A 14217-nucleotide genomic window follows, 5' to 3' on the forward strand; every position below is an offset into this window, starting at 1 on the left:
TGCAGAGGGTGCAGGTTTGAGCCCAGGTCAGGGAACGAAGATTCTGCATGCCTCACAGAGTGGCCAAGAAAAACAAAGAATAGCACCAGTCTTTCAGGATTGTTAGAAGTGAGTTTTCTTGAACTTTAGCTGCATCAGAATCTCCTGGAGGACTCTTAAAAAGCAGAATGCTGGACCCCACCCTCAGTTTGAGATTCAGCCCACCTGCCATGAGTCGGCTGAGGTCTTGCACTGCCAACAAGTTCCCAGGTGAGGCTCATGATGATTGTCCAGGGACCTCACTTTGAGAACCACTCTATAAGGATTCAAGGAATTAATAAAGGTGGCTACTTGAAACAGGGCCTGCACAGAATAAATATTCAATAAAGGTTACTATTATGGAAGAAGAAAAATCAGGGGAGAAAAAAAGTAAGTCATATAGTGAGGACCAAGTATGTACCAGGCTCTGTGCCAAGGTCTGAAGTATTAGTCGCTCAGTTGTGCCTGACTCTGCAACCCCAGGGTGTAGCCCACCAGGCTCCTCTGTCCATTGGATTTCCCAGGCAAGAATACTGGAGTAGGTTGCCATTTCCTTTTCCAGGGGATCTTCCTGACCCAGGAATCAAACCCCTGTCTCATGCATTGCCGTCTGAGTCACCAGCAAACCCAAACGTTCATTTAATTCTCAGTTACACCATGAGATGGAGACAAATAGTTACATGCCTGGCACCACTCAGCAGAGAGGCAAGGCCTAGCGCCTGGTGTCTCCACCTTCAGATAAAAGGCCCCCTTCAGGGGGCCACACCAGAAGTTGAGGCCGCTGGACCTTATCTTACCAATTCAGAAATGAGCCTAGAGGCAAAACTCTGGTCCAGGTAGAATCCAGATCTGTCTCACTCAAATCCTGTTCTGGTTACAGAGTGAATGAGGAAGGGTAAAAAGAGACCTCTGATAGGTCACAGGCTGTAAGAATCTTAATTGATGGTTTGGGGCAGAGGACTGAAGGAGGGGCTGGATGGGGCAGGATGGACCACAAGTGGTAAACGACGGAGCCAGCCTCTCCTGTCCTCTAGCTAGCGATTGAGGCAAATTAACCATCCTGTGCCTCAGTTTCCCACACCTGTAAAATGGGCATAATGGTAACACCCATCTTGTAGGAAGAATTAAATGAGTTAATAGTAAGGTGCTTAGAATGGCACCAAGCCCATAGTAGGTGCTCAGCGAACATCACTTTGCAGGTGCCCCTGTGTGGTGCCTAAGACCTGTCCTCACTGTGCCTCTGCCACCCCTGACAGGAGGGACCAGAACAGCAAGAGAGTTATTTTTTGCAGGGGAATTTCACAGCCCAGGAAGTGCTGGCACAAAGGCCCAGACCACAAAGGTGTCTGGTGTCCCTCGCGTGGTGTCCCTGGCTTCCTCTCCCTCTGCCCCGGGCCAGCCCCACCCTTGATTCCTCTTGCCTGGCAAAGTTGGGCTGGGGAGATTCTGGAACTTCACCCTATCTAGTGGGGGTCAGGACCTGAAGAGCAACCGTCAGCCAAAAGCCCCCATGGTGGTCCCGAAAGAGCCCCTACCCTCATCCTTTTCATTTAGCAGACAAGTCACCTGCCATTCGGGCAGGATTCCAGACCCATCTGAGGCCGGCTGCGTGACCCTAGGCAAGGGAATGGCCCTCTCCCAGCCTCAGTTTCCCAGTTTGTAAAATGCAGATTAATAACAGAACTTGCTACATACATGCTTGTGGAGGTAAGAGTGGACCCAGCATAGAGCGGGGCTCTAGCACTGGTAGTTATTTATTCACTTGACAAATATTTATTGAGCACCTGCAAGGTGACAAAGGGCTTCCCTGGTGGCTCAGATGGTAAAGAATCTTCCTGCAGTGCAAGAGACTCGGGTTCGATCCCTGGGTTGGGAAGATCCCCTGGAGAAGGGAATGGCAAACCACTCCAGTATTCTTGCCTGGGAAATCCCAGGGACAGAGGGGCCTGGCGGGCTACAGTCCATGGAGTCACAAAGAGTCGGACACGACTGAGCGGCTAACACAACACTCCAAGGTGCCAGGCACAGCTGAAGATGCTGGAGACGCAGTGGTGCCGGGGACAGTGTTCTCACCTTGGGGGAGCTTGTTTTCCAGGGTTGGAAGGACAAGAGGTGAATGGAGGAACCATATAAAGAAGAGTATAATGTCAGGTAGTGACAACTGCCGTGAGAAAAAAAAAAAAAAATGGTAAAAGAGGTCAAGTAAGGGACGGTGGAGGCAGTTTGTTGAGTGGACAGAGGGCCTGATGAAGGTGATGTCAGAGCCAAGGGCTGCAGGAGGAGAGGAAGCCAGCCCTGGGGTCACCTAGGGGAAGAGGGGTCCAAGCAGAGGTGAGGAAGGACCAAGGCTCTGAGGTGGGAATGAGTTTGGTGTGTTGGAAATGGCACGGGCCTGGACGGCAGCGAGCGGGGTGGGGGCGGGGAGGGCAGGGGGAGGAGTGGAAGATGACGTCAGAGACAGAGAGGGTAGCGGGGTCACGAAGGGTCCTCTTCTGGAAACGTGGAACCTCTAGTACCCAGAGCAGAGCAGCCTCTATGGTTTGGATCCAGGGTGTCCCTCCCGCTTGGAAGGGGTCCGGAGTATTATGGGTAGCCCTAGCCTGACACCCTCCAAGCCCACTTGGGTTCCAACACAGTGACCCCCAGGCCCGAGTGCCCGGGGTCCGAGCGGGAGGTCACCAGGAGGTTTCTGGCAGGTTCCCCTGGAGATTACAGGGGGGTGACCTCCATAATTTAAAGTCCGGAGCCCTGCGCTCAAACCGCCCTCCAAGCCCTCTTGTGACTCTGAGGGGGTGGGGGTGGGGGGGTCACCTTTCCCAGACTCCGCACCTGGGGGTCCCCGGAGTCTGGAGGGGTCCGACGCCCAGACCACGCGCCCCACGCCCGAAGCCGCTGTCCCTGCGCCACCACCGGGAGAGGCCGGTGCGGCGGGCGCCTCCCGGGCCGCTGCGGCAAAGGCTGGGCAGCCGCGCCCTCCCCCCGCGGTGATTCATCCCGCCCCCTCCCTCTCCCTCCTCCCTGCCGTGGCCGCCGCCGCCGCCGTCGCTGCAGTGCGCAGGAGACCGCGGCCCGCGCCCTAGCGCGCCCGAGCCGGAGCCGGGCCGGGGTCCGCGCACCTGGCGGATGTGGCCGGCTGCGCGCGCCAACGCAGCAGCCGGAGCAGCGGCCGCCGCCCGCGCGGCGGGGATGCCCGGACGCCGGGCCCCGGGGCTGGGCCCCCGGCGGTAACCGGAGCGGGGGGGCCGCGCCCCCCCTCCCCCCTCGCCGGTCCCAGAGCCGCAGCTGCTGCGCCCGCGCGCTCCCGGGGACATTCTAACCGCCGCCGGGTCCCGCCGCCTCTCGCCCCGCTATTAATACCGGCGGCCCGGGAGGGGGGCGCAGCGTGCGCAGCGCAGCCATGGGGACGCTGCTGGCCTTCGTGGTCGGCGCCGCACTGGGTGAGTGCGCGGGGGGCGCGCGCGGCGGGGGCACCGCCGGCACACTGGCCGGGCGGCGGGATTCGCGCTCGGGACTCCGGGCAGCGGGCGAGGGCCGTCCCCAGCCCAACCCCCGGCCCGGCTAAGTCCGCTTCAGAAGTTGTGCGCGCGGGGAGCGGGGCTTGGGAGGGCGCAGAGGTGCGGGTGGGCGCGAGCGGGCGAGGGCCAGGCTGGCACGGCTCGGCGGCTGCGGGCGCCCAGCCGGGGGCGAGGAAACGCGGAGTCAGCTGCTCCCGGAGAGCCCCGCAGGCTGCAATGTGACACCTACAGCCGCGGGAGGTGGGAGGGGGGAGGCGGCGCCCGGAGGTTGGGACCAAAAGAGAGAGAGAGAGAGAGAGAGAATAGACAGGAGAGATAGAAACGGAAGGGAAGGAGGAGCGAGACACACAGAAGTTCTCCTGAGTGCTCCGCTGGGAGACTGGGGAGCTGGAAAGTGAGGGGGGGAGACAGAGAGGGGTGCAAAGTATGCCAGAGAGTTAGGGATCTGAGCGGTGGAGAGAGAAAAACTCGAGCGAGGCAGGAAGAGATAGAGACACAGGTAGACACAGGGAGAGATGGAATTTTAAAAGGACAGGGACAAGTGCAGGGAGAGATGGAGAAGCCAGGAGAGGATGTCTGAGCCTGAGACAAGGACACGAAGTGGGGCCTTCGGAGAGACCCCTGAGAGATAAAGAGGGGGCGACAAAGACTGAGGCGCTCAGGGAGATGGAAAGAGCAGAGGAGGAGGGCAGAAAACCCCGATTAATAGGGGGAAGAATGGGGGGCAAAGCAGAAGCCTCCGAGCTGGAAAGACAGCACTAGCTAGTGAGCAGGAAGGAGGAGGCAGGTAAGAATGAGGATGAGGGACTCAAAGGGACTGGAATCTGCTGGAGATGCGAAGGCCCTGTGGCGGGAAAGAGCTCAGAGAGTTTTGAGAAGCTGATGGGGGTGGGATTGGCTTCAGGAAGTGAGGAGCCTGGGAGCAGGGGTGACTGAGGCAGGAGAAGATAGGAGGGGGTGGACGGCGGGAACTTGTGGGACTGGGAAGCAGGGCTGGAGTGTTTTTCTGCGCTGGATCCCGTGCCCACCTCCTTCTCTGAGGCTTTGGCTTCTCCCAACCCATTTGGGGCTGGTTGGTTTTAGAGAGCAATCAATTCTGGTAGAACTGACACTGCCACCTTGAATTTCTAACGCCACTGGAGTTAGAAACACCACTGGTCCCACCACCTAGACATTGCAGTACCTTGGACAAGTGGCCTCCTGAGAAAGGGGTACTTGGGTAGCACAGACTCTAAGTTACTGACCACAGTAACAGCCTTGTTGATTGGGGGCATTCAGTGTACCATGGGCTTCCCTAGTGGCTCAGACAGTGAAGAATCCACCTGCAATGCAGGAGACCCGGGTTCGATCCCTGGGTCAGGAAGAGCCCCTGGAGGAGGGCATGGCTACCCACTCCAGTATTTTGCCTGGAGAATTCCTTGGACAGAGGAGCCTGGTGGGCTACAGTCCATGGGGTTGCAAAGAGTCGGAGACGACTGAGCACACACACACTGTATCAGGTCCCCTGCAGCCTTATCTACCTTGAAACCTGCCCAGCCACCTCCAGAAGAAAGACGATGGTTTCCCTCACCATTCACAGGGGCAATCAGAGAGGATGAGGGACTCACCAAGGGCACGTAGCTGGTGGCAGGGCCAAGCTCCGAGCCTGGTTCTGGCCATTCCTGATTTTAATCAAGGGGCACTAGATGGCTTCCAAGGGGCCTGAGAGCTGACAGCCAGCGAGCCTGGCATTGCCAAGGGTGATGGGTGCCCCGGCTCGACCTGAGCCCACTGTCTCTGCAGTGTCCTCAGCCTGGGGGGGCTGTGTGGAGGTGGACTCAGAGACCGAGGCCGTGTACGGGATGACCTTCAAAATCCTGTGCATCTCCTGCAAGCGCCGCAGTGAGACCACCGCCGAGACCTTCACCGAGTGGACTTTCCGCCAGAAGGGCACAGAGGAGTTTGTCAAGGTGGGTGGGCTCCTGGCACAGGAGGGTGGGCATCTATGTGGGAGCTAATGACAGGGAGCAGGGTTCCGGTTGGGATTGTGAGTTTGTCTGCACCCAGGTGCCATTTCTGATGACCTGGATCCACATGCCAGCTCCACCAGGACCAGCTGGTGACCTTGGGCAAGCCGTTGAACTTCTCTGAACCTTCATTGCCTCCTCTGTAAAGAAGGGAGAGCGGGTAGTCTCCAGCTCTGAGGTTGGTGTGAGGATTGAGTTCCTGCACCTGGCACACGGTTGTCACAAAATATACGTCATCGGAATTATTTCGTACCAGCAAAAAATGCCTCAGATGGTTATCGTGGAAGGAAACAGAACTTTCTGACCTCCTTTTCGCCCTCTGTGTGTTTTGAATTGCATAGGAGGGGGTTCCATAAACTTTTTGAGGGCCTGCCAGAGAAGTCGAGTCTACAGCAGCCGGAATCGGGCTGTCTCTCGCCCTGCCTGGGGAGTGTGTCTGAGGGCCGGGCAGGATGGTAGAGAATGAAGACCAGGAAGGCTGAATGGGGGCTCCGGAGAATGGCCAAGGGACGCGTGCAGCGGCGTGTGTGTGTCAGGGCTCGGTACAGTCTGGGTCCTTTTGTGTCTGTGTGTCAGGGTGAGGGACAGAATAGAGGTCTCGGTGGGGCGGGGGTGACTGGCGGTGACCCCGCGCCCACTGCCCCCAGATCCTGCGCTATGAGAACGAGGTGCTGCAACTCGAAGAGGATGAACGCTTTGAGGGTCGCGTGGTGTGGAACGGCAGCCGGGGCACCAAGGACCTGCAGGACCTGTCCATCTTCATCACCAACGTCACCTACAACCACTCAGGCGACTACGAGTGCCACGTGTACCGCCTGCTCTTCTTCGACAACTACGAGCACAACACCAGCGTCGTCAAAAAGATCCACCTTGAGGTGGTGGACAAAGGTGAGGCAGGCCCCCGGGCAGCCAGATGGAGGGACCAGATGGCGGGAGCGGGGGGGGGGGGGGATGGACGGGCTGGCTCAGCGCCTGGGCAGCGGGGGGTGGAGGCAACACCTCCCGTCTGGACTCCAGCTCCGGCCCCCGCTTCCCTTCAGCCGCAGAGAGGTCACGGCGGGCCTGTCCCACGGAAGTGCTGAGTGCAGAGCTGAGCTCTGCCTCCTGTGCTGTGAACGCCGGCAGGTGCCTCTCTCTCTCTGAGCCTGAGTATCGTCCTGTAGGAAACAGGGTGATAATAGTGCCTCTCTCTCGGTGTGTCGTTGGAGCCATTCTGATATCGTGGGGAGGTGGTGAGGATGGAGTGAGATGCTGGGTGTCTGAGGCTGGTGTGTCTGTCATAGCAGGGCCTCGGCACACAGGGGCCATGGTCGTGGTGCTTCTGATTGTCAACAGCCTTAGTCCTGCCCCCCTGTATCACCTGGGGCAGGAAATCAGCGGTGTCACCTGTGGCGGGGCTCCTCAAATTCTACCACATGCGGTCGTGTTGTTGTTTGGATCTTGACTCAACAGATCCGTGTTGGGCCCAGGATTCTGTCTCAGATGAGGCCAAGGCTGCAGGTCTGGGGCCATGCTGAGTAGCAAAGATCTAAGGTGTGTTTTGAACCATTTTTCACCATTTCGGCTTCAACTGCTTTGGACTCCTTCCCTGAACCATCTTCTGATTGGGTGTAAATTGGAATTCTCCAGGGCCTCAGGGACCATTGACCTAGAGAGTCAGGGAGATATCCCAGACCTTGGGCTTCCAAAGAGCATGGCAGCTGAGTCCCAAGGGGCTGTCAGTACACGTGCACCATCACAGGCGACGTGCATTGGTGCCCCCCTTCCCCAAGACGGGGGCTGGCCTTGTTGTCCTGTATGAAGTCCCTCACTGAATCCTCCCACCCACCATCTGGTGGCTCAGATGGTAAAGAATCTGCCTGCCAACGCAGGAGGTGCAGGTTCGATCCCTGGGTCAGGAAGATCCCCTGGAGAAGGAAATGGCAACCCACTCCAATATTCTTGCCTGGGAAATCCCATGGACAGAGGAGCCTGACAGGCCACAGTCCACAGGGTCTCAAAGAGTCGGGCATAACTTAGCAATGAAAAACAACCCACCTTCTGGCGTAGAGACTCTTCTTATCCCCATTTTGCAGATGGGGAAACCGAGGCTCAGGGAGGTAAGATTATAAGGCCAAGGTCACAGAGCTGCGACCTGGATTTGAACCCAGCCAAACCTGTGTGATTGTTGTTTTTATTCTTGGCATGATTCACTATACTCTGCTGTCAGCCAGAGCCTGTGGGTTCCTGTTGGTAATTAGCATTTTTACGTGTATTAGCAAAGTGATCTAGCAGAATTCAATTCAGGAGACATGTCTGAGCACCTCTGTGGTGTAGGTTACGATGCTGGGTGGGTGGCCACCCACAGACGTCGATGATGGAGCCCTGCCCTGGTGAGTTGGATGACGGTGGAGGAGTTGTGAAAAAGACACCCCCAAATACTGTGGCTTCACAAAGTCTGGGTCAGTCCTGTCTCCCAAATCTGTGCTCAGGTGAAGGATCAGGGGGTAGGAAGTTTCCTGGATGGCCTTTGGGCACCCAGGTACTTTCCATCTTGTGGCTCGGCCCTTGCTCATGATGCTGTCTTCCCCAGCATGGTGGAGTCTGGGCTCAGGCACGCCCGGGTCCCAGAAGAGCCTCTCTCTTTTTTTTTTTTTTTTTAAACATTATCTACCGCGTTATACTGCTTCCCAGTATATGTGGGAGGCTTATATTTATGTAATTGCAGGACTTATATTTAGTTGGGCTTGCCAGGTGGCGCTAGTAGTAAAGAACCCGCTTGCCAATGCAGGAGACATAAGAGGCTCGGGTTCCATCCCTGGGTCGGGAAGATCCCCTGGAGAGGGGAATAACAACACTCTCCAGTATTCTTGTCTGGGATATCCCATGGACAGAGAGCCTGGTGGACTATAGCCCATAGGGTCACAAAGAGCTGGACACGACTGAAGTGACTTAGCACGCATGAACTTATATTTATGTAATATAGGACTGTTTCTATTATCTTCCCAGAGCCTGTATTTTTTGCACCATCCATCATACCCCAGTGTTTTTTAATCCACCATGTTATAATACTGCTTTTTTAACCTTACCCACTGTGATAGCATATGTTATGTTATACTATATGCTATAGTGTTTTCACATTACCAAACACCAAACATAACAACAGTATTTTTTTAATTGTAATCCATCATCCCAGAGTATTTTTAATATTATCCACCATATTATCATTTTTTAATCCTTAGCCACCATGCTATATGTTCTAAAATATTATCAGTCATGTCATAGTATTTAAATTTTTTTTATTTTTTAATAATTAATATTATTAAATACTAATAAATGGATGTAATCAGCATCCGTGCTCATTTTGTAGTATTTTTAACATTATGTGTCACTCTATGGCATTTCATTCCCCATTGTATTGTTAGCATCAGTAGTCATTGTTTCCTCTTTATCATAAGCCACTGTCTTACTGCCATTTCAACATTACCTATCAGTCGGTATTGCCTCCTGGTCATGACCCCTCAGTAATGAACTGAGTCGTTTCCAAAGCGGGGAGCAGTGGATGCTGGAGATGAGGCCTTCACTGAGTTGGGAGGGGTGCAGAAGATGGTAGGAAGCATCTGGGTGTCTCCCACCAGGAGTGGGGCTGGCATCCGGGGACAGAAAGGCTTATTCTGTCTGAATACACCCAGTAAGAGGGGAGCAGGTGTGGAGGTGCAGCGGTGACTGAGGCTGGCGAGACATCCGGCCCGCAGGCTGGGGCTTCAGATCTGCCCCTGGAGGCAGGCAGGTGAAGCTTTGAAGAAATCAAAGGCCCCCCTGGAGGAACTGCCTCTGCTCCTGGCTCTGTCTCAGTTTCTCCTCTGTGAAGTGGGGGCGACGACAGCCCCGCCTCCTGAGACGTCTGTGGGTTGATGGAGAGTGCCCTGGACATACCACGGCCATTTCCAAGTCTCTCTTTGGCTGCGGGAGTTTTTAGGAGTAGATAAGAGCTCGGACCCTGCAGTCAGTCCCACTTGGAGTTGACTCCTGGCTCTGAGTGCAGTCCTGGCTGTGCATCCTTGCCTGGCACTTTCTCCTCTCTGAAGTGAAATGAAAGTTGCTCAGTCATGTCTGACTGCGACACCGTGGACTGTAGCCCGCTATGCTCCTCTGTTTGTGAAATTCTCCAGACAAGAATACTGGAGTGGGTAGCCATTCACAGGCCATTCACAGGGGATCTTCCAACCCAGGGATTGAGCCTAAGTCTCCGCATTGCAGGCAGATTCTTTACCGTCTGAGCCACCAGGGAAGTCCTCAGTAAACTTGTCCTGCAGATGGCCTAGAGAGCCGTGCCTGTCAACGTCCTAATCTGATTGGGAGAGCAGGATACCAGTTTACTTCAATCCGTTTGGTTGGTGAGTTCCAGGAGCAGGGGTGAGAATTCTGATGACTGAGTTTTATCCATGCTTGCTTGTATGTGTATTCAAGTCATGTCTGACTCTTTGTGACCCATGGACTGTAGCCCAACCACCAGGCTCTTCTGTCCGTGGAATTTCCCAGACAAGAATACTAGAGTGGGTTGCCATTTCCTGCTCCAGTGAATCTTCCCAACCCAGGGATTGAACCCACATCTCTTGAGTCTCCTGCACTGGGAGGCAGATTCTTTACCACTGAGCTTTATCCAACGTGTATTCAACTCTGTGCTTCTGGAGGTCAGCTGACATGGGAAGCCTGGACTCTCTGTATCCTTGGGGTTGTTTCAGAGTCAGGGAGATGCTCAGATAAAAAACTCAGGACAGAGCCCGGGCGAGAGCATGCTTTCACCGCAGGAGACGCATTCAGGGTATCTCTGGAGTGAAAGAACAAGCAAACAAACGGGTGAGGTGTAGAGTCCTGTCCCCAGCTCCTCCTGCCGGGAAGCAGGGGAGAGGCATCAGGCCCTGCACCCCCCTCCCTGTGGCCCAGAAAGCCTTGGTACCATCTGCCTCGGGTGGAGCAGCAGAAAGCGCCCACTCCCAGGGGAGGAGGAAATGGCAACCCGCTCCAGTGTTCTTGCCTGGAAAATCCCATGGACGGAGGAGCCTGGCGAGCTACAGTTCATAGGGTTGCAAAGAGTCGGACATGACTAAGCAACTGAGCACACACCTAGGGGAGGAAGACCATGTGGGAACAGCGGGAAAAATGAGGTCCCGGCCATCCAGGAGGAGGGGCTGGGGATGTGGGGTGGACACCTGCGAAATCCGGCCAAGGATGCCACCATGGGCTTGCGTTCTGGCCCCCCGGCTGAGCATACCCCTTTTACAGTTTAAATTTAGGCTCCATGAAAGGAAGCTGACATTGGCAAGAGCCAGGGCTGTGGAAAGGAGAGAGGGCTTCCGGAAAACGTCAGTGAATAGCCAGCGCTTAGGCAGTGTTGACATCCACGCATGTTACAGATGTTAACTCATTTCCTCTTCCCAGCAACCCTGTGAGAAGGCATGAGTATTATCATCCTTATTTTATGGCAGGGGAATAGAGGCCCAGAGAGGTGGAGTCATTTGCCTGTGGTCACACAGCAGAGGCAGAGATAAGATTTGGACCCTGACAGTCTGGCCCCAGAGCGCTGCTATTAACTACTGTGCTGTATCACCCCAATAATAACAGTGATGATATCAATAATAGTAAACATGTATCAAGTGCTCTCTATATAGCAAGCAGTATTCTAAGAGTTTTAAAGGTTTATTTAATTCTCACAACACTCCCATGAAGGAGATACTGTGATTATCAACTTTTTACAGGTGGGGGAATTGAGACCCAGAGAGGCTGAGTCACTTGCCCAAGGTCACACAGCTGGCCAGTGGCAGAGCCAGGATTTGAACCTGAGCCTTCTCATTTCAGAGCTTCAGCTCTGGGGCACCTACAATCACCTGTATGACACGGAGGCGCCCTCGAGTTACACAGGGAGACAGATTCAGGGCAATCCGAAAGCTGTTCCAAGGCCGATTATTAAGAACCACAGGAACAATGATGCCTCTAGGGGGAGAGCATGGCCTCACTTGCAGACAAGGCCCAGGGAGGTCAAGCCACTTGCCCAGGCTTGCACAGCAAACTCAGGATACACTCAGGCTGCCACCTGACCCTGCCTGGCCCCTGCAGCCAACAGAGACATGGCGTCCATCGTGTCCGAGATCATGATGTACGTGCTCATCGTGGTGTTGACCATCTGGCTCGTGGCAGAGATGGTTTACTGCTACAAGAAGATCGCTGCTGCCACGGAGGCTGCCGCACAAGAGAATGCGTGAGTGGGGTCCTGAGGAGAGGGAAGCGGCCCAGGACGCCTAGTGCTTCCCGGAGGGGAGCCTGGGCTGAGTGGGGAGGCGGGTGGGGAAGTGACCCAGACACCATCTGCAGGTCCTCCCCAGAGGGGACCATTTGGTGCCAGAGATGGGATGAGGCTGCGATTGGGTCCCCTCCCCTCCCTGCTCAGACTCCTAGCCCCCACTTCTGTTAGGATCACGAGCTCAGGCCTGGCATCCTCTGCCCCGGCATCCTCTGCCCCAGAGATACATGACTCCAGGCCCTAGCCCTTTTTATCTGCCAGGATCCAGGAGTCTGAGCCCCCTACTCACTGCTCCCTCAGACTCAGACTCCAGGCCCTCAACCCCTTTCACCCCAGGACCCCGGAGTCTAGGCCCCCAGAACCCCTCCTCCCTCACATTCAGGACTCCAGACCTCCAGCCTGGGCTCCTCTTGGATCCCTAGGATCCAGCCTGCAGCCTTCTCTTCTCTCTGACCCCTGTGCCCCTGGGGACAGAGACCTCAACCCTCATCAGTCTCCACGGGGGGAGTGGGCCAGACTGACGATGGGGTTGCTGGACACCCGGCTTTTGCCCCCACAGCTCGGAATACTTGGCCATCACCTCAGAAAGCAAAGAGAACTGTACGGGTGTCCAGGTGGCCGAATAGCCCCGGTAAGGTGGGCGGGCAGGCGGGCAGGGGCTGGAGGGCCCGGGAGGTGCCAGCTGTCAGCTGTTAGGCTCCTCATGCCCTGTCTCTCCCCTTTCAGGCCCTGGGCTCCACCTCAAGGAAGAGCCAGCCCTAACGGGGGAACATCCAGGCGAGGCCTGCCCCCGATGGGGGTTGGCCATTCCTGGGCCTCCACAAGCCTCAGAGTCCTGCCAACGGAGCCTCCAGGGTGGGAGGGGGCAGGGGGCTCGGCTCACACCCCTAATCCAGCCTTCTTCCTCCTGCCCCATCACCCACCCACGCCATGCATGATGGCTAAAGCAATACTACCGCTGCCCCTACCCCTGCTTCTGCTGCCTGTTTGGGGACGGGGGGACGGTGAGGTGGGGGCAGCGGCTCCGCACCCCTCCTTCTTGCTGATTTGCACACACTGGCCGCTTCGGACATGCACTAACGGGGGCCCAGCGCCTCCCTGCCCCCTCCCCGCCCAGTGGGGCTTGTGATGGCTGGAACGGTTCGGGGCAGGGGGTTCCTGGACACCCCCCCCACCTCCCTCTGACTCCTGATGCCATTTCCCTTCCTGCTTCCTCCGGCTGGACCTGGGGTCTCCTCTCCCTGCAACGCACTCTCACCCCAGCCCAACCCACCCTCTCTCACCAGCCTTGGATTGTGGCCACTTAGAAAGGGGCCCATTCAGCCTCGTCTCTCTTTACACAAGTAGTTTTGTTCATGAAATAAAGATTCTTGGACTTGATTCAGTCTCTCTCGTGAGCCCAGTCACCTTCTACACCCGCTCCAAATCCGAGAGAGCCCCCTGGTGTTTCCGGGGACCCACCCTCCTGGGCAGGTGACAGGGCCTCTGTGCACGCATTCTGGGTGGGGGGGGGGGGGCGGGGAAGGATGGAGAAGGACAGATGGGGGCCACATCTCAGGCTCAACACCTGCCTGAGGTCTCAGCGGGTGCAGCCACTTGATACTTGATTACTGTTGGGGTTCAGGGAGTGATTAGCTCAGCGGGGAGCAGGAGTTTCGAGAGAGCCAGCCTGGAGTGGAGGAAGTGGACTGGTAGTGGAGGTGGGGGGTGATCAGGGAAGGAATGGAGGGGGAGGCACTGGGGGCCCTGCACCGGCCGGTCCCCCAGGTGAGGCTGTGGCTCTGGGTGCAGGGGTGCGTGGGGCCAGCGGCTGGGTCTGATGGCACAGGGGCGGCCTGTCTGGGGTGAGCAGCTGTGGCCTGACTGAGTCTGGGTGGCGGCTGTCCACAGGTAGTGACCCTGTGTGTCTGGGTGTTCATCCGGCCCTGGGGTCTGACGTCGATGACTCCTGGGCTGCTGGCGGGACAGTGCGTATCTGCTGTGGACACTTCCGGCCGCCTGGCCTGGGCCCCAGCACTCCATGCTGCCTTTTCCGGGCCAAGTCCCCATCCCCCTTGTCTGGGACTTCCCAGCTCCAGAGGTCATCGCTGCAGGCGGCAGAGAGGCTGCCAAAGCAAACCAACCCCCGTGACTTGTAGGAAAGCAGCTGGGGGGGAGGGGGCGGGGAGAGGGTGAATAGAGGTGGGGGCCGGCGTCGGGAGCGGGGACACGAAGGGGCAGAGGCTGGGGCAGGAGTTGGGGTGCAGGAGGGGTCTGGGGCCAGGGCTGGGCTGAGGCCCGGCCTGGAACTGGGAAGGCCTTGTTCAGGAGCTGGACAACGGGTGGAGGAAATGGCAGGCGCAGCGGTGGGCAGGGGGCTGGGCAGGGGGCAGAGGAGACCAGGGGCAGGGCGGCCTTG

The 14217-nt window shown here is 56.7% G+C and overlaps 1 protein-coding gene across 1 annotated transcript; it reads left to right on the forward strand.

The window, feature by feature from the left end:
* The first annotated feature begins 3265 nt into the window (after positions 1-3265).
* On the forward strand, positions 3266-13199 carry SCN1B (sodium voltage-gated channel beta subunit 1). The gene is made up of 6 exons (XM_061139009.1): positions 3266-3455; positions 5316-5482; positions 6187-6427; positions 11636-11777; positions 12379-12450; positions 12546-13199. Exons 1-5 carry the CDS (start codon positions 3416-3418, stop codon positions 12443-12445), a joined length of 657 nt encoding a protein of 218 aa, XP_060994992.1. The 5' UTR covers positions 3266-3415; the 3' UTR covers positions 12446-12450; positions 12546-13199.
* The last annotated feature ends 1018 nt before the right edge of the window (positions 13200-14217 follow it).

The sequence above is a fragment of the Dama dama genome, chromosome 4 (assembly GCF_033118175.1).
Source record: "Dama dama isolate Ldn47 chromosome 4, ASM3311817v1, whole genome shotgun sequence".
In the NCBI taxonomy this organism is placed as follows: Eukaryota; Metazoa; Chordata; class Mammalia; order Artiodactyla; family Cervidae; genus Dama; species Dama dama.

Bases quoted from the DNA above. Each gene is read 5' to 3' on its own strand.
- SCN1B (XM_061139009.1), top strand. From the start codon at position 3,416: ATGGGGACGCTGCTGGCCTTCGTGGTCGGCGCCGCACTGG. The intron at 3,456-5,315 runs GTGAGTGCGCGG...CTGTCTCTGCAG, and splicing joins CGTGGTCGGCGCCGCACTGG to TGTCCTCAGCCTGGGGGGGC. The intron at 5,483-6,186 runs GTGGGTGGGCTC...CACTGCCCCCAG, and splicing joins GCACAGAGGAGTTTGTCAAG to ATCCTGCGCTATGAGAACGA.